Source organism: Erpetoichthys calabaricus, chromosome 12, assembly GCF_900747795.2.
Source record: "Erpetoichthys calabaricus chromosome 12, fErpCal1.3, whole genome shotgun sequence".
Classification (NCBI taxonomy): Eukaryota; Metazoa; Chordata; class Cladistia; order Polypteriformes; family Polypteridae; genus Erpetoichthys; species Erpetoichthys calabaricus.
In genome coordinates, this window is record NC_041405.2 from 160,564,233 (window position 1) to 160,589,568 (window position 25,336).

General features: G+C 40.6%; 1 protein-coding gene across 9 annotated transcripts in view; it reads left to right on the forward strand.

Moving 5' to 3' along the window:
* nfic (nuclear factor I/C) overlaps nt 1-25,336 on the forward strand; it is a 491,683-nt gene that overhangs the window by 111,902 nt on the left and 354,445 nt on the right. For all 9 annotated transcript variants that reach the window (XM_051934998.1, XM_051934995.1, XM_051935001.1 and 6 more), the window contains one exon: nt 6,229-6,760. In XM_051934998.1, the coding sequence (XP_051790958.1) occupies nt 6,229-6,760 (532 nt within the window). The remainder of the gene's footprint in view (nt 1-6,228; nt 6,761-25,336) is intronic.

The window sequence follows — 25,336 nt, forward strand, 5'->3', positions numbered from 1 at the left end:
CCACATATTGTTTAAAGCAACCTGACTTTTTAGGCATTGAATTGAACCACAAGCATTCGTGGGAGAATCGTCAGGACGAGTATCAGACCAGTGATGACAAATTTTATTGTGAATGTTACTATTATACAGACCCTTCCCCAATTACTGAACTTTTTGCATTTTTAATATTTTACTAGTGGTAAAAATAATAGTCCTATTATAAAATAATAAAGAGGTCAAATGCATTTAATTATTGAGGTGTGCAGATCAATCTATATATTTGTTACTATTTATTATTTCACAATGTACATACAAATACTGTAATGATTTGTACCATAAGTGACATTGGCCTTTCTTTCAAATCCTTATTTGTGTTGCTGGTTTAAAGGCCTTCTTCGTAATACACAATGACTTATTAATTGAAACAAAAGTGTGACTATACAGCAATAATTAGAATTTGACAAAGAAGGTGATAAAAGAATGACATAATTTAAATGTTCATTTTCAATGGAGAGTTTAGGTTATAATGTTTTACCATTTTGTAATAAACAAGATTAATTATTATTAAGATTAAAATATATATATATATATATATATATATATATATATATATATATATATATATATATATACACAGTGATCACTCGCTATATCGCGCTTCGCCTTTCGCGGCTTCACTCCATAGCGGATTTTATATGTAAGCATATTTAAATATATATCGCAGATTTTTTGCTGGTTCGCGGATTTCTGCGGACAATGGGTCTTTTAATTTCTGGTACATGCTTCCTCAGTTGGTTTGCCCAGTTGATTTCATACAAGGGACGCTATTGGCAGATGGCTGAGAAGCTAGATTGCTTACTTTTCTCTCTCTCTTGTGCTGACTTTCTCTGATCCTGACGTATGGGGATTGAGCAGGGGGGCTGTTCGCACACCTAGACGATACGGACGCTCGTCTAAAAATGCTGAAAGATTATCTTTACGTTGCTATCTTTTGTGCAGCTGCTTCCTGAAAACGACATGCTGCCTGGTGCTTCGCATACTTAAAAGCTCGAAGGGCACGTATTGATTTTTGATTGTTTGTTTTTCTCTGTCTCTCTCTCTCTCTCTCTCTCTCTCTCTCTCTCTCTCTCTCTCACTCTCACTCTCACTCTCTCTCTCTCTCTGCTCCTGACAGAGGGGGTGTGAGCTGCCGCCTTCAACAGCTTTGTGCCGCGGTGCTTCGCATACTTAAAAGCCAAACAGCCCTATTGATTTGTTTGCTAGAGATTGTTTTCTCTATCTATTGACATTCTGTGCTCCTGACACGCACTCCTTTGAAGAGGAAGATATGTTTGCATTCTTTTAATTGTGAGACAGAACTGTCATCTCTGTTTTGTCATGGAGCACAGTTTAAACTTTTGAAAAAGAGACAAATGTTTGTTTGCAGTGTTTGAATAACGTTCCTGTCTCTCTACAACCTCCTGTGTTTCTGCGCAAATCTGTGACCCAAGCATGACAATATAAAAATAACCATATAAACATATGGTTTCTACTTCGCGGATTTTCTTATTTCGCGGGTGGCTCTGGAACGCAACCCCCGCGATGGAGGAGGGATTACTGTATATATATATATATATATATATATATATATATATATATATATATATATTGTCATATCCTGGGCAAGCAATGAAGCAAATTGTCCCTGGCAGTGTTTGGTCAGGGTGGCATTTTCATGTATTTTTATTTTTTTAAACAATACAAAACATTAATACAAATAATTTTAAGTTGTGTACCTAAAGAATTACACACATCTAGTACTGTATATATATACTACCTTCTCAAATTTCATGAAATCAAATTTTCATTTAAAGGTTTAACATTTTGTATTACAACAATCCACCCCATTTCAATACGTAGCACTGACGTAGATGCAGGGGAGTGGGAGGAAAGGGGACGGGGAGGTGGGTTTACAGCAGTCCTGGTGCAATGCTAGGGAAAAGTTGCGAAGGTAAAATTTACGTTCTCTCTCTCTTTTTTTTTTCATATTTCTGTAAAAAGATAAATCAAAGTCATATCACATAAGTACTAAAATAAGTTACAGTATCTTTGAGTGGCACTAAAACCCAAAAAGTCTATAGTATCTCTGTATTTAACTCGCCGGTCTGCCAGCCAGGTTAAAGTGCTGACAGCCCTAATATAGTGACAGAATTCTATGAAATAAAAGTGTAATGATTATCCCTACCCATGATACAAGTTTGCAGTATCTTCACTAATTTATGCAAAGAATGTAATATAACCATCCAAGTAATGCATAGTTTCAGCTTTTAGGCAAGATAGCAGCTACGATGTAATGTAGGTAGAGCAGTGTTTTCCAACCATATTTCTGTGGTTGCACATTTTTTGTAGCCCAAGAAATCCCAAGGCACACCAAGATTCTATTCTACCAACCACAAAAGCATTAAATCTGCACACGTGCAAAACGGCAATCACAGAGCTGCTCTTATGTTGGCTTCTCCAGGTCGTCCCACTGTGCTCAGACAAGTCTCGACCACCTGAGGAGCGTGACTGTGTCAGGTCTGGACCCAGGGGCACTACACTGTTATTTCACCAGGTGTACTGAGGAGAGTATTTACGGAGTTTTAACACATTTTAATGTATGCCAATTTAAGAGATATTTATTATTTCAATTAAAGCAGTCTTCAGCAGCGCATTCAAAGTCAACAGTCGTTTAATTTTTACTTTGACAGACCTGTGTCTCATTTGCTATGCCAATTTGATAATTAATACATTGGACTTTTCATTTTGCCTTCTTTTCAACTTGCCTTTTAGGAAGGCGTTCAAATTCAGGTTGTACTTGCTCCAGTAGTGCTTTGTTAAAAGTTCAGGTTTAAGGTCATTGTTTAAGTTTAAACTATGCCATTAAATCTTTTAATTCCTTTGTGTTGATTCTACATTAAATTTGTGATTCAGCATGTATTTACTTCATGATTTATGTATACCATTAATTATATTTTTTATTTGATTTCCAGACCTCATTTATATGTAATAGTCCTAATATACAGTATATAGACGAACCTACCACCAGGGTGTTCCTGGTGCTTGCCCAGGGGCCCATGATGTAAAGGTGCTTTTTCACCATGAACGCTTGTCTAAATGATTGAGTATCTGTCCACTTAAATGATCAAGGGGTACTGGGCCCCTCATGCTTGATGGAACGATTGAGTATCAGCGAGTCAAAATGTCCAAGGGCCATTCTCACTGCTCGATTAAAGTAATCGATTATTCATGCTACAATGAAAAATGAGAAAAAAATTGCTGCTTTTGACATGACTGTGTTGTTCATGCGTTACATTGTTTAAAGTATGATCTACTTTGTGTTAAGGAGCGAAGTCCCCCGGGGCCTGTGTGGGGTCTTAAATGAGTATTCCAACCAAAAAAGGTATTTTTCTTAAATGTTGCTTTCCCCATGTGCGTAGTAGTGATGGCCAAGACAAAATGTTTAATCTTGAGTTTTCATGCATAAAAGAGGGAACAAAGTTTTTGATTCGGCTGTACAATGCAGTACAACAGCAAACAATATCAAAACTTCCATGAAAAATGTCCCGTGTTACTCGTAACCCACATGCAAAGTCATTCAGTCATTTAGTTACAACGTCCAAGACATATTTTTTTACTAAAATATTTTTAAATAAATAATTTCCAGAAAGAATAACTCATGTGCACACACGCACACACATATAAAACAAGCGTTTGAACTGAAGACCCAACTTTACATTGGCCATGAGTAATGAGAAGTCAAGCAAAATGACACCTTTTATTGGCTAACTAAAAAGATAATAATATGCAAGCTTTCGAGGCAACTCAGGCTCCTTCTTCAGTTAGTTTGTAATTTTTAAATAATCTGCTTCTGGAATGTGCTTGTTCCCACGCGAACGAGCATTTGACATAAAGACCCACCAGCCCTCCCCTATTTAATTTGTCAGAACTCCTGATTCATTGACGTTTCACATTGGGAGCACTTCCGGGTGAAGGAGAAGCACCTCTAAGGTAGAGCCATCACTCCCCTGCAGCTCCCCTTGGTGATACCTAAGTACCCCAACAGACTACAACCATGTGAATTTCCCCTTGGGATTAATAAAGTATCTATCTATCTATCTATCTATCTATCTATCTATCTATCTATCTATCTATCTATCTATCTATCTATCTATCTATCATATAGTGCCTTTCACTTCTATCTATCTATCTGTCTGTCTGTCTGTCTGTCTGTCTGTCTGTCTATCATATAGTGCCTTACATCTATCTATCTATCTATCTATCTATCTATCTATCTATCTATCTATCTATCTTTCTGTTCTGTTCTGTTCTGTCTGTCTGTCTGTCTGTCTGTCTGTCTGTCTGTCTGTCTGTCTGTCTGTCTGTCTGTCTATCATATAGTGCCTTACATCTATCTATCTATCTATCTGTCTGTCTGTCTGTCTGTCTGTCTGTCTGTCTGTCTGTCTATCTATCTATCTATCTATCTATCTATCTATCTATCTATCTATCTATCTATCTATCTATCTATCTATCTATCTATCTATCTATCTATCTATCTATCTATCTATCTATCTATCTATCATGCCCAGCGGGTGTACAAATGGGACCTCCACGAGTGGAATGCTGTTACTCAGTTTATCAGGGAAATATATTACCCTGTGAAGCAGACATCAAGTGTCCTTCCACTATGGCCTCCTGCTATGATATCAATAACCAACCATTCATCCATTTTCTTTCATTATGGTACCCTGCCCAGGCAAATAATCGTCCTCCATCCCAGTCGGGATGCTAATCCATCCAAATACATATACACACAGATTGCATGTTCTGCAGATGTCCATGTGGTTTTCACCAGAGACATGCCACCTAGTTGTTGTGTTGTCATCGAGAAGCACCTTGAAATGAATGGCTTGATACTTGAAGTCACATCACATATTGTTATTTTTTTGTTTTCTTTTATGCACCCTCTGAGTCTTCACAGTTAATAGCCAGCAGTTTAGTGTTTCGTCTTTTTGTGTGGACGTGGCCTCAGTCCAGTTTCCAGCCTAAACTGAATGGAATCCTGCGGCCTGTAAAGCAAGCAAAGAACAGATGCCTGAATGCTTTCTTCCCACATTGATAACTAAACCTGCCCCTGCCGCCCCCAGCTCTACCTCTCAACATATGTGAGTCCTTCCGGAGATTAGACTGAGATTACTATGCACCTTGGGATTAAAGGGGGATTTATTGAGTCTACTTGAATCTTTGCAAGCCCCTCTGCCCCCTCCCCCATTTCCTATTTACCGGCATATTTCTTGATTTGTCTTGGCGCACAAATGAGCGCTTGGATTGGGTGGGGTTCGTATTCTGTCAGGCCTCATCACATTGCTTCATGGGGCCTGCAATGAAAGCAAGTTTTTGGCCAAGTTTCCAAACCTCTTGATTGCTGCCCTTATTTTGTTCCTATTTACGTTCCTTTTACTCATATACCTCAGGTGCATATATATCGGAAAATCATATAAGGTTCACTTGTCAGTTTTCTGCGAATACACAAGTGTTAGCCATCGCTGAACACTCTTGAAGTGATGTCTCTCTGAGTGTGTCTGTGTGTTACACTGTGAGCTCTGTGGACACAGTAGCTGAAAATGAATCGCACAGTCCAAATGAAGCTCAGCTCAGTTGTTAAAACTATGCAAGGCTAGAAGTTTATTGAGCCATGGAGATTTTGCTCTACAGAGGTGATGATTTTGCATTTTATTGCACATGTCTGTGCCCCAACAGTAGCAGAACTGGCAGAAGAGTATATAAATACTGTAATTAGATAAACAGAGACAGGCAGAGTGTTGGGGCACCTGTGGACAAACCCTGTATAATTGAAGTTTATTTTGATTTAAGTCAAGTATGTGAAAACGCAAAATTGAGTTCTAATCTGACTGCACAAGATAGTGAGTCTTCTGGTCATATGGCAGCCTGGCAGGTAGAGGCGAGTCCAAGTGGATGGACACCAGAAGTGATGTTAATGTAAGAGAGCTGTCAACCTTCCTGTCTTAGAAAACGTTATTTCTCCATACCAGCCCTTGGACTGGTGGAGTATTACCATCACCTGAGCCTCTCTGTCTCCCATGCGCATGTGTGTGACAGTTCTTAACAACAAATGATTCTGCTGTTTCATTCCATTCACAATAACAAAACACTGTGCTCTGTACTGTTTGTCAGATTTTGATCTTCTCTTTTATTATCTTTTTTTAGGATGAGTTTCATCCCTTCATTGAGGCTCTTCTTCCACATGTACGTGCTTTTGCCTACACATGGTTTAACCTTCAGGCCCGCAAACGCAAGTACTTCAAAAAGCACGAGAAGCGCATGACCAAGGATGAAGAACGGGCGGTCAAGGACGAGCTGCTCAATGAGAAACCAGAGGTTAAGCAGAAGTGGGCATCACGACTGCTGGCAAAGCTCCGAAAGGACATCCGACCAGAATGCCGTGAGGATTTTGTGCTCTCCATCACTGGCAAGAAGGCCTCCTGTTGTGTCCTCTCTAACCCTGACCAGAAGGGCAAAATGCGGCGCATTGACTGTCTACGTCAGGCCGATAAGGTGTGGAGGCTAGACCTGGTTATGGTTATCCTCTTCAAAGGTATTCCTTTGGAGAGCACCGATGGAGAAAGACTGGTCAAAGCAGGCCAGTGCACCAATCCAATCCTGTGTGTACAGCCACAGCACATCAGCGTGTCAGTCAAGGAGCTGGACTTATACCTGGCGTACTTTGTGCGAGAAAGAGGTAAGGCGGTGGTCCTTCTTATCACATAACATTGAGATTATAAGGTGATGTGTACAGGGGCTTCTTGAGATTTCATTGATTGTTCTTCTGCATAGATCAACCAGATCAGTTCAATCTTGTTACGGTTGGTAGGGGAAAAAATTAAATCACAAGAAGGGAAAAAAATTAAATCACAAGACGTGTTACATTTGCCAGCTTTGCTAAGCAAGACCTGTTGGTGAAACAGCTTGACTTTTAGGTGCAGCATAAAGAACAGGAAGAATGCGCAGGATGGAAATCATCTGCATTCCTAAGATTATCATTCCCCAGTGGCAGCACATTTTTCGTCAGGTACTACAGAAAGACGTAAACTTTTACTTTTATAGTTTGTCAGATTGCAGACTGATATTCTTCCATGATGCTATAAAGAATTTGGTTTTGGCTTAAAGTCCATACTGAATTGTGAAGCTTTTGTTCTGCAAAAATCTTGCGGGTAATCACCAGATTAAAATGTAATGTTTTAATACTAGTGCAAAAGACAGTTAAAAGGCCTTTTGATGTACAGTACATGCTTGATCATACATTTCTTAAAATATTTACTATATATGAGTATGTCTATATCAAAAGTGCAATAAAATGTATTGCTATATCAGATATGTCACAGAGGTTGGACCATGGGATGACACCTAGTTTCTTGAGTGTCATCTGAATGCTTGTACAAAGTGTGGTTGTGTGTCTGTTTCCACCATCCAATTCATTTTCCTGTTGTGTGTGTGTCCACATAAGCTCTGCAGTGGGTGCACATCCCTGCACGTCTGTTTCCTGCCTTATGAGATCGCTGCTGGAATAGGCTCTGGCCTACCACAGCTCTTTACTGAAAAAGGGCTGGATTGTTTTCGATTTGTATATTTTAGGTTTGGAATATAAATAAATAAAATCTGAAATTGATTGTGGATGAAAATATTTTTGTTTGTAAAAGTTTATGTAGGTGATGCTTTTATCTAAAATAAATCCCATGCTTGTTAAGGCAATATGCAGCACCTATAAAAGTATTCACCCCTTAGAAGTTTCCACATTGTATTGATGTACAGCACTGAATCACAGTGGGTTTAGTTTTCTATCTGTTGACCAATGTCAAAACTGCCAAAAGACTCTTTAAAGTCAAAGTCTCTGCAAAGCGGTCTTAACTAATTACAAATATAAAGCACATTCACGTAAGTATTCACCCCCTATACATCAGTATTTAGTAGATACACCTTTGGCAGCCTGCCTTGAGTCTGTGTGCACAAGTCTTTCTTTAGCAGCTCTGCCATTTTCCTTCATTTTTCTTCTTTGCAAAACTGCTCAAGCTGTGTCAGCTGTCATGGTGGTCATGAGCAACCAGCCTTTGTCAAGTTTGGCCACAAATTCTCCATTAACCTGAGATCTGTGCCTGTATTTATCAAGCATTTCTGTAGGAAAATGGTCCTAGCTAGCTCAAAAATCCCAGAATTATGCAAATTTGGTAAAAGCGTTTTATCAATTTACCTAATTTTTCCCAATTGTTGTTGCCGATCAGCAGAAAAAGACTCTTTAATGTCGAAGTGAAAACAGAACTTTGCAAAGTGGCATCAAGTAATTACGAATGTAAAACACAAAATAATTGATGGCATAAGCATTACAGCCCCTTCAAGACAATATTTAGTAGATGGCTTTGTCAAATTGTTTTGGTGAGATAGATACACTGGCCTATAGCAAAGAGATCAAATTAAAAACGAGAAGATGCGTGAGATGAGCGGGAGCTGTCTGTTGCAGTTGTGAGCAGTGCAGTCCATGATATTGTAAGCAAATAAGCATGCGAAGTGCCATTATATCTTAATAACATCTCCCTGTTGACTGTGTGGGCCATATGCTTTATTAAAATTGAGTGACAGATGATAAGTATTTTAGAAAGGAGTAAAGTACAGACAAGATGTACAATACATCTCAGAACTACTGCTACAGAAATGTTCAGCTAAATTATGTATTTAATGAAACTTAAAAATGCATAATTGAAATGTAGAATTCCCAGTTCTGAACTGCATCTCCTGGATTTGCGCTGGTATCTGGAAGAGGATTGCCGGTTCAGATAACATTTCTACCTAAAGGGAGCTTACTGTGCTCTTGAGCAAGGCCCTTAGCCTGAACAATTGCTAAAGGAGTGCTGTACAATGGCTGACCATGTGATTTGACCACAAAAGTGTCATGTGAAAAGGCAATTCACCTCAGGAATTGATAAAGTTTATCTAATCAAAATCACCTGGATTGCCATTAAATGCTAGAATGTTCACTCTTCCTTAGATGTTAAGTCAATTTCAGTATTTCCCAATCTTTGTGCTGTCACAACCCACTTTTTCACATGGCAGTGTGTTTGCAACCAACCTTGGGGTTCTGCCCCCCTCCCTGAATTTAGCGTGATTGTCTGAGAGGGGGGAGTGGGAATTTAGTGTGATTATCGGGTGTGGTTACCATATGATCATTAGAGCGTCAGACTAGTAAAAGTAGCCTTTAGAATATTTTATATTACAAAAGGTGTGATTTTTATTTATTTATTTAAACAAGCAAGTGGTAGAATCTGCCTACAGGCAATAAACAAGTTGTAACTTTTTATATAAATGAATCGTAACAATAATACAGTCAGACACGTTATAAACTTATGATGTGTTATCGTGGATGGTGAAGCCGATGGGGGAAAAAGTGGAGAGCATTGACGGCGCAAAGCATTAAGGCCATTGTGTTTGACGTGTGCCCACAAATTGCGTGTATCTGAAAATTTGACGACTGCCTTTATAGCGTCTTTTAAGATTTTAGGCTCTTCTTTATCATTGAGTCCAATCTCAACTATTACTCAACCATTCAGTCCAATCTCAATTATTGCTTAACTGTTAAGTTCAGTGTTGCCTGGTCCATGGACAGATCAAAAGCAACATAGTGACATAAGAAGCTAGCCCAATTCCTAATGTGTACAAAGTAACCCCTTGGAAAGCAGTGGATGGTTCCCCTTTGGAGATTTGAGAGCAATGAAATATGTGCAGTATAAAGGTCCGAAGTGCAGGGGAGGGAGTTCAAAATGGGCTAAGAGCATTCTGAAAACGTGGAGGAACACGTTTGAAAAATGTCCCAAAATGCTGTGTTTTATTTTAAAAAGAAGATAGATACTTTATTAATCCCCAAGGGGAAATTCACAATTTACAGTCTAAAAGAAAACCACAACATGTAAAAGTCCAAATCAAAAATCACCAAGTTGGGTGGGAAAGCCATGGACTTGGCAACACTGATTAGGTTGACCACTTTTATAAGTCGCTTTGGATTAAAGCATCTGCTAATTGAATAAAAGTGAATGCAAACTGCAGAAGTTCCCATTGGCTTTAAAATAATGTCCATCTACAATGTCACTCCTTTTTTTTTTTTTTTTTTATTCTTATCTTGTCACAAATTTGTCAGTGTCTTCTTTTTTCTCAGTGCAATGTAGCTGTGACTGAAGGCAGACACGTTTGGGTTACTTAGGTTATAGTGTGAGGAACCTTAACAGAATTGTCTGATGTTAAGAGTGATGATCCCCCTCAGGGATCATTGCTGGGGCCTGTGCTATTTTTAATATATAAATGATTTGGATATATTATAAATACCAAGCTGGTTAAGTTTGCAAATGACTGCCAGATAATCAAGAATACGTTGAGTGATTATAGAGGGACTTGGGCAGATTTTTGGCCGATGAAATTTAATGTCAGTAAACATAAAGAATTACATGTATGAAATAAAAATGTGAGGTTAGAATACACAATGGCAGGTCTGGAAAGTCACCACATGAAAAAGATATAGGAGTAAAAGTGATCTATATGGCACCCTGATGCACATAGTACAAGTCTAGGGAGGTTATGTTCAGGCTTTTTAATGCACTGGTGAGGCCTTCATCAGGCTACAAAAAGGACATAGCAGTGCTGTAAAAAGTCCAAAGAAGAGCAACTAGGCTGATTCCAGGAGTACAGGAGAAGAGTAATGAGGAAAGATTAAAACAGTGGAGTCTTCTCAGAGATTAAGAGGAGACGTGATTGAAGTGTTTAAAATTATGAAGTGACTTCAAAATGAGTTGATCAAGAACATGGGGACACAGTTGGAAATTTATTGAGGGTAAATTTCACACAAACAATAGTAAGTTTTTCTTCACACAGAGGACCTTAGACACATGGAATAAGTGACCAAGTAGTATGGTGGATAGGAGGACTTTAGGGACTTTCAAAACTCGACTTGATGTTATTTTGGAGGAATTTGGTGGACAGGGTTCATGAGCTTTGTTGGGCTGAATGGCCTTTTCTTGTCCAGATTGTTCTGTTTTTCTAATGTTGAAAAAACAGAGCAAAATGGCCGAATATCCAGTGAATCTCACAAGCGCTAAACTAAGAAGCATTAACCAAACTCCCAAGCACATTCGAAATGAACTGTGGGGACCCTCTGGAATTTTAGGGTGGAGGGCAGTTCCTGACAGTGATTGGACCACCCACAAAACGTACTGAACATAGCAAAGGCAACTGATATACTGTACATTGACAAAACCAAAAATTAAGAATTATGTACATAGTCAACATAAATAAAAGAATTAAAAATAAACAAAAGAAGCACCAAACATAATTTTGAACCTAAGGCAAGGGAGGAACCCAAGCTGAGACATGACTCTGTGTGTGTGTGAGGTCTCTGTCATTATAATATGTTTTTTCTTTTTATATTTTATTTGTATAAAACCTACCAGCCTTTTGTGAGCTCTTGGACTCATTTTGCGTATTTTTTTATACCCTTGGATCCAATGTCACCATTAGCTTGTGGATTAGCATCTTGGCTTCAGTTCTATAAAGGCGAAGTCAAAGAAACAGAACAAAATAATAATTCTTTGCATTTATATAGAACTTTTTCTCACTACTCAAAGCGCTCGGCAATTGCAGGTTAAGGGTCTTGCTCAAGGGCCCAACAGAGCAGAGTCTCTTTTGGCATTTATGGGATTCGAACCGGCAACCTTCCGATTGACAGTGCAGATCCCTAGCCTCAGAGTCACCACTCCGCCTGCAAAATGGTCCACAATCGAATCACAAAAGAACAGAACTAAACTAAGAAACATTTACTAAACTCCCAAGCACATTCAAAATGAACCGTCAGGAACTGAGGGAGACCCTACACTGTAGGGCCTACAGATTTATAGGATGGAGGGCTGTGATTGGCATTTTGCTCCTGTTTCTGGGGAACCACCCTCAAAACCCATGAAACATAGCACAGTCTTAAAAAGAAGACATTAAACACAATCAATGTTTATGTAACTCAAGCAGTCAAAATTGAACAAGAAAGGACATAAAACTAGACCTCGAAACCCCAACCAGGGGAGGAACTCTGGCTGAGACATAACGCAGTGATGCCTAGGAGATGTTTATTATTGTAGTTTTTGTTACAAATGCATTTTTGATGCGTGCAGTCAGTTTTTGAATTCCAAGACTCGCAAAATTGGGAGCGTGTTAACCATCTATTGCCACAAGTCTTCATCACACTCAGAACTTATTAACGCAATTTTTTTTTTTTTTGTATATCTGAGCAAGAGCGCACCTTTGGCATTTTGTTGAGGGGAAACTTGTCATGTGTTTTCCCCTGTTGTGGTAAATGCCTCAGATACAAAGCCCGGGTGTGCTTTGTGCTTTGATGATCACATCAGTTTCTCTTTCACATATAGGGGGCCATTGTTTGTTTACACATTTTAATAAAGAAGGTCTCCGTGTGAATTCACAGTGTCAATTTACTGTATACAGTGTGGCCGGCACTTACCAGAAGGCATTAGTCACAATGAAAAACTGAAAACTGTAAGTAGCCTTCCCAGCAGACACCTTGGTGAAAATGTGTCATTTGGATTGTGTCAACATATTACTGACACTTGACTCTACAACAGACGGTCTGTTCCTTCCTTATACTAAACATTGACCTTTTCCACTGGCTCAAGAGTCTGGCTTCTTTCCTTTTTTCTCTTTTTACGTATCTACAATTTTTGATGTAGTTGTGAATATCCTTACAGGGTGGATCACAATAACTTTATCACTGTCATCTTCTATATTGTCGTTGTACAACACACCAATCAGCAGAAAAAGACTCTAATGTCGAAGTGAAAAGTGGTCCAAACTAATTGGAAATATAAAACACAAGATCATTGCTGGCATAAGTAATTGACCCCCTTCATGTCAGTTTTTAGTAGATGGCAGCCATGACAGCCTTTAGTCTATGTGCACAAGTCTCTCATCTTTCTCATTTCTCTTCTTTGTGCAACTGCTCAGGCTTTATCGGGTGTCATGGCTGTGCAGTAAGGAGACTGTGGAAGATTGTGGGTTCGCTTCCCAGTTCCTCCCTGTGTGGATAGCGCTTTGAGTACTGAGAAAAGCGCTATATAAATGTAATGAATTATTATTATTTAACTCTGTAGAGAGGGCAGGGAAGCGGGCCCGAGAGGTTTCGGGTCCTAACCGTCCAACGACACAACCGGTAACGATCCTTCCGCTGGTTCACCTACGGAACCCGTGTTAGGACATTTACATCCTCTAGATAGGCACGTTTGATCGTCTGACGCCCATTCCGCCCCTGCCATTCAAGTCTGCCGATTTCTTAAGTCATCTCTTAGTCATCGTTCAGTACGCACTGCCTGCTCATGTGTCCGCCCCCAACTCCTCACCTGAATTGCTTTCGTCTGTGTACAGTCCACATGCACTTGTGAGTCACGTTGACTGTTCATTTTCCACACACCGCCTCAGTCGCATACACCTGTTAGCCACGTTCAGGCCGGGTGAGGTTTCCTGTGTTGAGTCAAATTAAGCCACAGGCTCCACACCTGGTGGTGCCCTTACGTCAATTCCTTTCAGTTTCAGCTTTGCAACCATACTCCCCCCAGAACCCAAAGACTTTGGTTACCCGGTTGGCTGCACGGCGGGTCATGGGAATAACGCCGCCGGATCGCCAGTCGGCATCGTGTATGGTTGGAACTACGACGGTATGTGATCTTCTTCGAACCTCCGACTTTCGTTCTTGATTAATGAACACATTCTTGGCAAATGCTTTCGCTCTCGCACCATGGTCAGCTGTTTAGTGAATTGTTGGTGGGCGGGGCTGTCTTGCTTGCCATGGACTTAGTGAATTATATATATAGATTATTAGATATGAAAGACACTATTTATATTATCTAATAGATAAATGTCAAAGGGGGTGAATACTTATATCATTGATTACTTTTAATATTTATTTTTAATCAGTTTAGATCACTTTGCAGTGATGTGTTTTCATTCTGACTTTAAAGAGTCTTGCTGTTGATCAGCGTCAAAAAGCCAAATTGAAAAATAGTGGACTTAGTGTTGTGTGACAATAAAATGTGAGACCCTTCAAGGGGGTGAACACTTGTCATCGGCTCTATATTTATTGTATTTTGATGTGATCTGTGGTGTATTTAATTTGCACATAAAGTACACATACAGCCACTCTGTATTTCCCATTATGTCGTAAAACAGTTGTTCCTCCAGCCTCAGTGGTAATTCTAAATGACCCTGTAATATGTCACGAGAGTGAATTTGGGTTACTTTGTAATACGGTATTCCCTCCCTCCCTTCACTCATACCAGCTTTTGAAAGAAATAAAGTACCCTCTTCTTGGCATGGCCTGCTTGTGTGGTTTTGTGGCAGTTCATTTTACATTCCTTCCTTTTTCCAGTATTTCAGGTTAGTTTTCCAGATGCTTACAGAAAAGCCCATCTAAGCATCAACCGACTGATCTTTTCCTTGGCTTCTATGTGCTACAGCCTCAGCTCTGAGGCCAGGCCAAGTACCAAAGTACAGATGGCAGGTTCTGCAGGCTGCCATTTCATTCGCCAACTTTCTTAGGCTCTGTCATGACAAACAAAGACTTAGAGAGGTCAAGCTGCCTGAAGCACCATTGGTGTTTCACTCTGTCACACCTTCATTAGCCTTAGGCAATGTATAAATCCAAATCACATTTGGCTCAGGCAGATGCCCCAGTGACCGAGTCCTCTCTAAATAATGCTGCCTCGAGTTGACGCACGCGCTCAGTATGACCGCTCAATAGGAAGAGGTCTGTACAAGTGCTGCCTCAATTGTTTGCTTTTTCCCTTTCTTTCATGAATCATATTGAGACATAATTCATGCTGTCAGGATCTCAGCTTCACCACCAGAAGAACAGATAGGTCTCCTGAAGAGGCCAGGGCTGTTGTTTTGCTTTGGAATTTATTTCCACTTTCAGCCTTTTTAAACCACCCGATTGGTGTGACTTGAATTTGTGACTAGAAGTGATACAGTGTTTGGTATTTCACAAGACACATATAAGGGGATTCTTTAACTCTCTAATTTTTCTCTGGTAATGACTCCTCACCACAGATGTTTCTTGGCCTGCTTCTGGTTAGTATAAATGGCTACTGTATCTTCACACTGTATCTAAAAGTGACTCAATTCCGATTTTTCTGTTTGACCACTCAAATTAACCTTTCAAGTAATCCAAATCTGATATAAGCGTGCACAGTTATCTACTCTGAACGTGCCCTGCGTGTGCAAAATTAATAACGACAAATTCCTCAAAGAGATGCCTCCTTATAGAGCCACCTTAATGCCAATTGCAAGCGATATTTCACATTGTTTTTGATGCAGGATATTTGTGAATTCATCAGCTCACGATTGCAAGGAAAAGAAATAGAAAACCAAATGTTGTGCCTGTTTCTTAGAGCGCAATTATCACTGTGGTAGCCATTAATAGAAATGTGAGAGAGGCGCCTAAGATGTGGAGGATTGTGATTGGAAACAGTGGATTGACAATTTCAGGGTGCAGAGGTGGACGTTCAATTACTTATGTCAAGATCTAATCACAAGATCTCAGATGAAATACATGTTTGAGGCGCATCATTTCATCACACAGTGTTAAGCATTTGGAGTGTAGTGAATAGGAACAGGCACCCCAAGTGCTTATGAAGTCTACCACCTTGCTTTCTCTCTATTGGCATGCTAAGTCACTGCTGTCATCCATCTTTATTTTCAGTACAAAAATAGCATGAAACGGTGATGTGAGATTAGTGGGAAAGTGCAAATGTCCAGACCAATCTGATTCAAACATTCAAACAAAGGTTGAAGTTGCATGTTTCTATCACAGATTTAGTAGCACATGCAAAATGGTCCAATTTCTGTCTGAATAATTGCAATTCCAAGTTTTTTTTTTTTTTTTTTAATCCTGTGAGCGAGTGTGTGAATGGAAACACTGGGTCAGGGACTAAATGTAGATACATCTGTGTTTTACATTTCCAAAGAGTATAAACCACAAGTTCTTCATGACCTCCATCTTTAGTAAATTACTTCAGACCATCTGTCTGCTTGCCCAAATATGTGCTGCAAAGCTCTAATGGCATCCAACAGGGTGTGGACTTGTGGGAAATCAGGAATAACTGGTGTCCATTTCTGCAGTGACATCTAACATAGTAAAAATGAAAATTAAATGTTGTAACGTGACTTTTCTGGACCAAAGGCTTTAGTACATATAAAGTACAAAATATAAATAGTAAACACAGGAGCAACAACTCAAAAGTAAAATCCGTTCAGAACATGCTGTACATGTTGAATAGATTTGCACTTAGCTGCTTCTTTGGACTCAGACACGTTTTGAGGAAGACCCTTTTACAATACTGTCACTGACATTGAGAAAGATGGGGCTAAAAGAGCTGCTTCTGAGCCGGAGCTCCTCCACCCTGCACACAGATCCAGGAGTGAATGCTTTGCTTATACAGATTAAGGAAGGAGCAGGACTTCCTGGGCTAGAGATGAAGTGATTTGAAGTGTCTTCTAGTTGACGTCCTTAAGGAGTGTGTTAGCAACAGCACCCCCTCTTGACACAGAATAATATTATGTGTCTTCTGCAATTCCTGTTGGTGCCCTATAAGTACATCTATCTATCTATCCATCCGTCCATCCATTATCCAATCCGCTATATCCTAACTACAGGGTCACGGGGTCTGCTGGAGCCAATCCCAGCCAACACTGGGTGCAAGGCAGGAAACAAACCCAGGGCAGGGCGCCAGCCCACCACAGTACATCTATCTAGCGACTACCTATTAACACATTAAGGTCTGTGAGTAAAGTCCCTCAGAGCAGTTTGATGGTCAATTTGGGCTTTGGTGGCCTGATGAAAGGTGGAAGGGGGAGTGGGAGACTCACAAAAAGGAGAGCTTTGTCTTCAAAGACGGTAAGTATTAAACCGGATGGAAGGCAATATAGGTGCCTCGAAAACAGCGGGAACACACTTGAGAAAGGGAGTACCATTGAAGAGACGTTCAGAAACAGATGACAACAGAGGAAAGCTGCTTAAGGTACACATAGGGCAAGAGATAGGAAATAATTTTAATTGATTCTTCTTCGACAGTTACCGTGACTATTTTATATTTACAGTATATATATTCACACGTGTGTGCCTGGCAATCACCTTCATGGCTCAGTCAAGGTAAGCGGTACCACCCCACAACAAGACGGGGTACACTCACTAACATTATCTTCTTTTTCACACACAGCTCTAAGAGTGCCTGCCATCAGCCCTAAGTTTACACTATTTACTGTATTTACATGTTGTGTGTGTGTGTGTGTGTGTGTGTATATATATATATATATATATATATATATATATATATATATATATATATATATATATATATAATGAAAAGAAATGAAAGCAGAAATATTTTTGCAAAGATAAAATTGCTGTCTTTTCAGACTGGAGTCCAAGAGTGTACTGACTCCAAATGACCAAACCTCCAGTCATATGGTTTCCAGGCAGGAAGGGGTGGGTCCAGGAGGGTGGACAACAGAAGTGATGTCAGTGGTGAAACAGCTGTGAATCTTCTGTCCTGTTAAGGAAGGAAGACTGAAAGCATCAGAACTTGGCAGGAAATTACCATCACAAGAGCCTTTAAGCTGCCCCCTAAGCACATGCATGTGGCAATATATATATATTATTGTCAACTGTGAGTAAAACAAGACTTAAGATAAAATGAAATGAACGATTAAATTTTGGGGTGCCAGCAGGGCCAACCCATTTACTAAAAATAATAACAGGCGCATGATCTCATGATAAGAAATAGAAGCAATGGTTAGCCGTTGACTGTGGCCAAATGGCTTTAAAGAGCGGTCAGGCTTCCCAAGGCCAGAAGGGGTGGAATCAGTTGCCCTCAATGTGAATCCTCTCAGAACTGTTTGTGAAACGAGACATAAGAGTTAGCGATGAGTGGTGTATGTATGTATCAGAAAGTGTGATGTAGTTGTTAAGGTTTTGGACATTGGTCTTCAAATCCTGAGGTTGCTGGTTCAAATCCCACCATTGACCCTATATAACCCTGAGCAAGTCACTTCACCTCCTTCTGCTCTAATTGAAAAAACAAAAAACAACCATGTCTCGAATGTTGTAAGTCACCTTGTTTAAAGGGGTCAAATAAGTAATAATAATAATAATAATTAGATATGAATGGTACAATATTTGGAAAATATATAAGAAAGACTGCATAATGATAGATGTTAAAGTCAGTATTATGTAGATGGGTTTGTATAGAATTTTAATGCTTATGCAGTGTTGTGTAGTGGTTAAGGCTTTGGACTTTGGGTTCAAATCCCACTGCTGTCACTGTGTGATAGTACCAGCTGAACCAACTGTATCTCAGACGTTGTAAGTCACCTTAGATAAAGGCATCAGCCAAGTAATAGAAAATTAATAAATGAAAAAGGAATAGGGCGGTACGGTGGCGCAGTGGTAGCGCTGCTTCCTCGCAGTAAGGAGAGCTGGGTTCACTTCCCAGGTCCTCACTGTGTGGAGTTTGCATGTTCTCCCCGTGTCTGTGTGGGTTTCCTCTGGGTGCACCAGTTTCCTCCCACAGTCAGTCCAAAGACATGCAGGTTAGGTGGCTTGGCGATTCTAAATTATCCCTAGTGTGTGTGGGTGGGTTTGTGTGTGCCCTGCGGTTGGCTGGCGCCCTGCCTGGGATTTGTTCCTGCCTAGCGCCCTGTGCTGGCTGGGATTGGCTCCAGCAGACCCCCGTGATCCTGTGTTAGGATATCGCAGGTTGGAAAATGACTGACTGACTGAAAAAGGAATAAATATGAGCTAATCTCAATCAGTCAGTAGTCTTGACCAATACCTCAGATTTCATTATATTAATGGGTAGATGTGAGAAGTGCTACATAAAGTAAAGAAATGGTGGTGAGTTGTCTCCGGAAGTTATATTTGTCCATTAATAACAGTGTGTCATGGTGCCCAGTTATAGTAAGTGGTGGGCATTAGTAAAGGCATCAGGCAGACTTGGGCTCAGAGGACAGACCAGGATCAATACTCTACATTTGATTAGCTTTATCACATTAGCAAAAAGGGTAAAGTAGCTTGACAATGGAGAGTCTGCCCTGATGGGCTGTGATACCCAGAGAACCAATCTTCTTCTTTCGGCTGCTCCCATTAGGGGTTGCCACAGCAGATCATCTTCTTCCATATCTTCCTGTCCTCTGTATCTTGTTCAGTTACACCCATCACCTGCAAGTCCTCTCTCACCACATCCATAAACCTTTGCTTAGGCTTTCCTCTTTTTCTCTTGCCTGGCAGCACTATCCTTAGCACACTTCTCCCAATATACCCAGCATCTCTCCTCTGCGCATGTCCAAACCAACGCAATCTCACCTCTCTGCCTTTGTCTCCCAACTGTCCCACCTGAGCTGACCCTCTAATGTCCTCATTTCTAATCCTGTCCATCCTAGTCACACCCAATGCAAATCTTAGCATCTTTAACTCTGCTACCTCCAGATCTGTCTCCTGCTTTCTGGTCAGTGCCACTGTCTCCAACGCATATAACACAGCTGGTCTCACTACCGTCCTGTAGACCTTCCCTTTCACTCTTGCTGATACCCATCTGTCACAAATTACTCCTGACACTCTTCTCCACCCTGCCTGCACTCTCTTCTTCACCTCTCTTCCACAATCCCCATTACTCTGTACTGTTGATCCCAAGTATTTAAACTCATCCACCTTCGCCAACTCTACTCCCTGCATCCTCACCATTCAACTGACCTCCCTCTCATTCACACACATGTATTCTGTCTTGTTCCTACTGACCTTCATTCCTGTCTTCTCTAGAGCATATCTCCACCTCTCCAGGGTCTCCTCAACCTGCTCCCTACTATCGCTACAGATCACAATGGCATCAGCAAACATCATTAACCACAGGGACTCCTGTCTAATCTCGTCTGTCAACCTATCCATCACCATTGCAAATAAGAAATGGCTGATGTAATCCCATTTGATGTAATCCCACCTCCGTCGCTCCCACCGCAGACCTCACCACTGTCAGACTTCTCTCGTACATATCCTGTATCACTCTTACATACTTCTCTGTCACTCCCAACTTCCTCATACAATACCACAGCTCCTCTCGAGGCCCCCTGTCATATGCTTTCTCCAGGTCCACAAAGATGCAACTCCTTCTGGCCTTCTCTAAACTTCTCCATCAACACAGAGCAAACATCTCATCTGTGGTGCTCTTTCTTGGCATGAAACCATCCTGCTGCTCACTAATCATCACCTCCCTTCTTAACTGAGCTTCCACTACTCTTTCCCATAACTTCATGCTGTGACTCATCAGCTTTATCCCCCTGTAGTTACTGCAGTCCTGCACATCCCCCCTTATTCTTAAATATCAGCACCAGTCCACTTCTTCTCCACTCCTCAGGCATCCTCTCACTTTGCAAGATTCCATTAAACAATCTGGTTAGAAACTCCACTGCCATCTCTCCTAAACACCTCCATTCTTCCACAGGTATGTCATCTGGACCAACGGCTTTTCCATTCTTCATCCTCTTCATGGCTGTCCTTACTTCCTCCTTGCTAATCCGTTGCACTTCCTGATTCACTATCTCCACATCATCCAACCTCTTCTCTCTCTCGTTCTCTTCATTCATCAGCCTCTCAAAGTACTCTTTCCATCTGCTCAACACACTGTCCTTTCTTGTGAGTACACTTCCATCTTTATCCTTTATCACCCTAACCTGCTGCACATCTTTCCCAGCTCTGCCCCTCTCTGTAGCCCACCGGTCCTTTTCTCTCTCTTTAGAGTCCAACCTCTCATACAACTCATCATACGCCTTTTCTTTACCTTCGCCACCTTTCTCTTCACCTTGCGCCTTATCTCCTTGTACTCTTGTCTACTTTCTGCATTTCTCTGACTATCCCACTTCTTCTTTGCCATCCTCTTCCTCTATATACTCTCCTGTATTTCCTCATTCCACCATCAGGTTTCCTTTTCCTCCTTCCTCTTTCCAGATGTCACACCAAGCACCCTTCTTGCTTTCACCCTTACTACATCTGCTGTAGTTTCCCAGCTGTCTGGTGACTCTTTACTACCACCCAGTGCCTGTCTCACCTCCTCCCTAAACTCAACCTTGCAGTCTTCCTTTTTCAAATTCCACCATTTGATCCTTGGCTCTGCCCTCACTCTCTTCCTTTTCTTGATTTCCAACGTCATCCTACAGACCACCATCCTATGCTGCTTAACTACACTTTCCCCTGCCACTACTTTGTAGTCTTCAATCTCCTTCAGATCAATTCTTCTGCATAGGATGTGATCTTCCTCCACTCTTGTACGTCACCCTGTGCTCCTCCCTCTTCTTAAAGTACGTATTCACCACAGCCATGTCCATCCTTTTGGCAAAATCCACAATCCTCTGACCATCTTCAATCCTCTCCTTGACAGTATACCTACCTATCACCTCCTCGTCTCCACTTTTCCCTTCACCAACATGCCCATTGAAATCCGCTCCAATCACCACTTTCTGTCCCTTGGGTACACTGTCCATCACTTCATCCAACTCAATCCAAAAATCTTCTTTCTCACCCATTGCACACCCAGCTTGTGGTGTATATGCACTAACAACATTCATCATCACACCTCCAATTTCCAGCTTCATAATCATTACTCTGACTGACACTCTTTTCACCTCCAGAACACTCTTGACATGCTGTTCCTTCAGAATAACTCCTACTCCATTTCTCCTTCCATCCACACCATGATAGAACAATTTGAATCCACCTCCGATCCACCTGGCCTTACTCCCCTTCCGTTTAGTCTCTTCACACACAACATATCAACCTTCCTTCTCTCCATCATATCTGCTAACTCTATCCCCTTACCAGTCATACCGCCAACATTCAAAGCTCCTATCCTCAGTTCCACTCTCTTTACTTTCCTTCTCTCCTCCTGCCTCAGGACACATCACCCCCCTCTTCTTTTCCTTCTTCTTCTTCGGCCAACAGTAGCCCAATTAATGCCAGCACGCTGTTGGCTAACAGTACTGATGGCGGTCGTTGTTAACCTGGGGCTGATACCCAGAGAACCAATACAAAACAAAAATGGTGAATAACACTGCAATTGCTGAATGAAAGGAAAAATAGAATGATCAAAGTATGGGTGCATGCATGTGGTAATGAAAGTCTGCTTGGCCCACGCTTGTTTTGTAAACTAGGGCACGCGTTTAGTTAAAGTAGAGCAGGACAAAGTCTCTCCTCTGCCTCAGGACCCATCTGAAGTGACATTCTTTGAAGGAAAGTGTGAGATCAGAAGCCCGCTAACGCCTGGCTTGGCACAGTCACTTCAGCATGAAATTACTAATGATGCAAATCAGGTGGTTTTTGTTTTCTGTTTTGCGTGTTCAGCTTTTTGAATTGTACATTGCACTGCAGTCTAAGCAAGAAACAGAGAGTGTGTACTCTAGGCATGCAAAGGGATCTTCTGATGTGGGCGCGAGAAAATAACTTTTTGAAAGCTGTGTTTATGTTGTTGTGTCATTCTTTGAAAATATTTTATAAACAGTGCGCTTCACAGTATGAAAGAAGAAAAGTGTTGCAGGCCAGCTGCCTGCTTGTGTGGGTGCACAAGGCTGCTTAGCCTTTCAAAGAGCTCTGGAAAGACGAGAGCGTGACAGTGAAGAAAAGACTCCAAATATGAATGTCCTTTGCTTTTTTAAATTTACAGGCTTGTCTTTTGGGGTAAATGTACTGAAATAAAAATATAAATGTAAAAAAATGTCACTATGACACAGGAGTTTTAGGGAAGGTTGGCTGTAGATTTTGTTTTGTAAGTAACAAGCAGAACTCCTGCTCAAAAAGTGATCTTTAACAACAACATCATTTCTTTCTACTGTATAATTCCTTTTCATACAATGGATGTTGCTCAGTATGCTTTACATGATGACAAAGAAACAATAACAAGAAAAGAAAAAACATGAAAATGAGTTAAGAATAATAATGAATAAATGGCATACAAAACATAAATAATGCATGCTTAAATAAAGATAGATTTAAGAGAGAGATTTATTTATATTATTTTATTTGTCAGATATAAGATGTTTTGTTGTAAATTGTATGTCTTGAAGTTGTAGAAGTAATGATTAAAATATGTCGCCTTTCTGTTAAAAAAAATAAAATGATTGTATATTACATCTGTCTGTTATAGTATAGCGTGTTTCGCATCCATCTGTCAATCTAACATGTAGTGCCTTTCATATGTGTTCACACTTCCTGATCAGACAGAACAGGTTAGGGAATCTGACCGCAACCCTCCAAGACCCCCCCCCCCCCCCCAATCCAAGACATCTCCCTCCAGTGGCCCCAGAGATCCCTAACTGGGCTGCCCTCTTCAACTACCATTCCCATGTATCCCTGTAAGAATCCAAAGTGGAGCAGCAGTAGCTTGCCACGCAGCATATTAGTACATTTCATGTATTTACTGAGCAATTTTGCAATAATAATACTTTTTATTGTAAAGCATCTATGTGGCCCATTTTTGTATCTAGCCAGGGTTTTTGAAGGGATTTTCCCCTCTGTAGTGCGCTGGGGCTCTCAGTCATAAGACCTTTAAGAGAAGTTGAAATGAGAGATTAAAAAGTTAGTCTGTCATTGAGACCTGGAGGAAGGTGTGATCCCAATGTGAGGATGAGCTGAGCTTATCCTGATTTTCTTTTAAAAGTGTCTTTAAGTCTTGTGAAAGAACACAAACAGAAAGGTAAGTGTGGCTGTGATCACGGGATGTGTAGTGTGCTACAAAAGGCTTTATAAGATCTTTCATTTTAAAGGCTCAAACATTCTTTCTGAAACGATCTCTGCTACAAGATTGTGAATGGCTGGACATGTCCTACAAGAAATGCAGTACATTTGAATTTTAGACTGGCCAGAGGCCTATATTTTAATATTGAACTTACTAGATATGATGATATTGTTGGTGACAGATTTGCAAGTGGCGCAATGGCCCTATTGCCTGGTAGCTCTCCTCTGTGAAGCAAGCTGTGGACCATAAGTTTGCGTAGGTTATGTGGTCACTGGAAGGAGATTAAGGCAGAATTAGGAAAGAAGGGCTTCTGTGGCAGGATCAGTCTGCAAAATGGTGAAATTTTGTTTAATGACCTGTAGGAGAGAGAGAGAGTGTATGTAACTTTTTCCCTAATACAGCGGAACCTCGGGTCATGACCGTAATTTGTTTCAAAACTCTGGTCGCAATCCGATTTGGTCATGACCCGAAGTAATTTCCCCCATAGGATATATATTGTGAACTTCCCATTGGGATTAATAAAGTATCTATCTATCTATCTATCTATCTATCTATCTATCTATCTATCTATCTATCTATCTATCTATCTATCTATCTATCTATCTATCTATCTGTAAATACAATTAATCAGAACGGTGTGGTGTGTGTCCAGCACGCAAGGCTATTGGGGAGGACAGCCAGTCTGGCACTCCCCAGTACAACTGTGTGGGGTGACAAAGAAGCAGGGACACCTGTTGACACTAGAGGAGCTCCTCATAAGCACTACCTGGACACTGAACCTTCTAACCCAGAAGAACTTCTCATGGGTTACCCTTAAAGTTTTACTTACTCTGGCCTTAAAAGGTTCTTCCAGTCAGAGGCCTAAATTGCTTAGTTTGGCAACAAGGGCTCAACTGGTGGGAGGAAAGAAGACTGAAGAATTGAGGAGCAGGAGTGTTCATAGCACTTGGTAAGTAGACCAGTCTTTCTGCAGCATAGCTAGGGTCTTTTATTGTGCAGAGCCCAGCATAAGTGAATAGACCCCCCCCCCCCAAAGATTTTTCAAAAAAATCATGTCTCCCTTTAGAATGAACACTTTCTATGGGCTCCTGTATCATAAAAAAAGTCTGGTTTAGTGATTGCAAATGAGATTTGTCAGTACAAAAAAATTGGAATCCGTCATAACAAAATGATTTAAGACCAGGGTGCCAAAATGGGTCCACTCCAATGAAGATCTTAGGAATAACACTTGAAAAAAATGTTCATTAACAGGAATTCAACAACAAATGAGTCAAATCAATCATTACACAGGAGACCACGAGATAACTGATAATTAAGGGTGGTCTTTAACAAGTTAAATCCCTTTCCATTCAGTGTTGATCATAATTGCACCACCAAGATAAATGTCACAAGACTTGAGAAATAAAGTCATTTCTTCAAACGAAAAAAGGTCACGGTTTCAAGAAAATTATTAA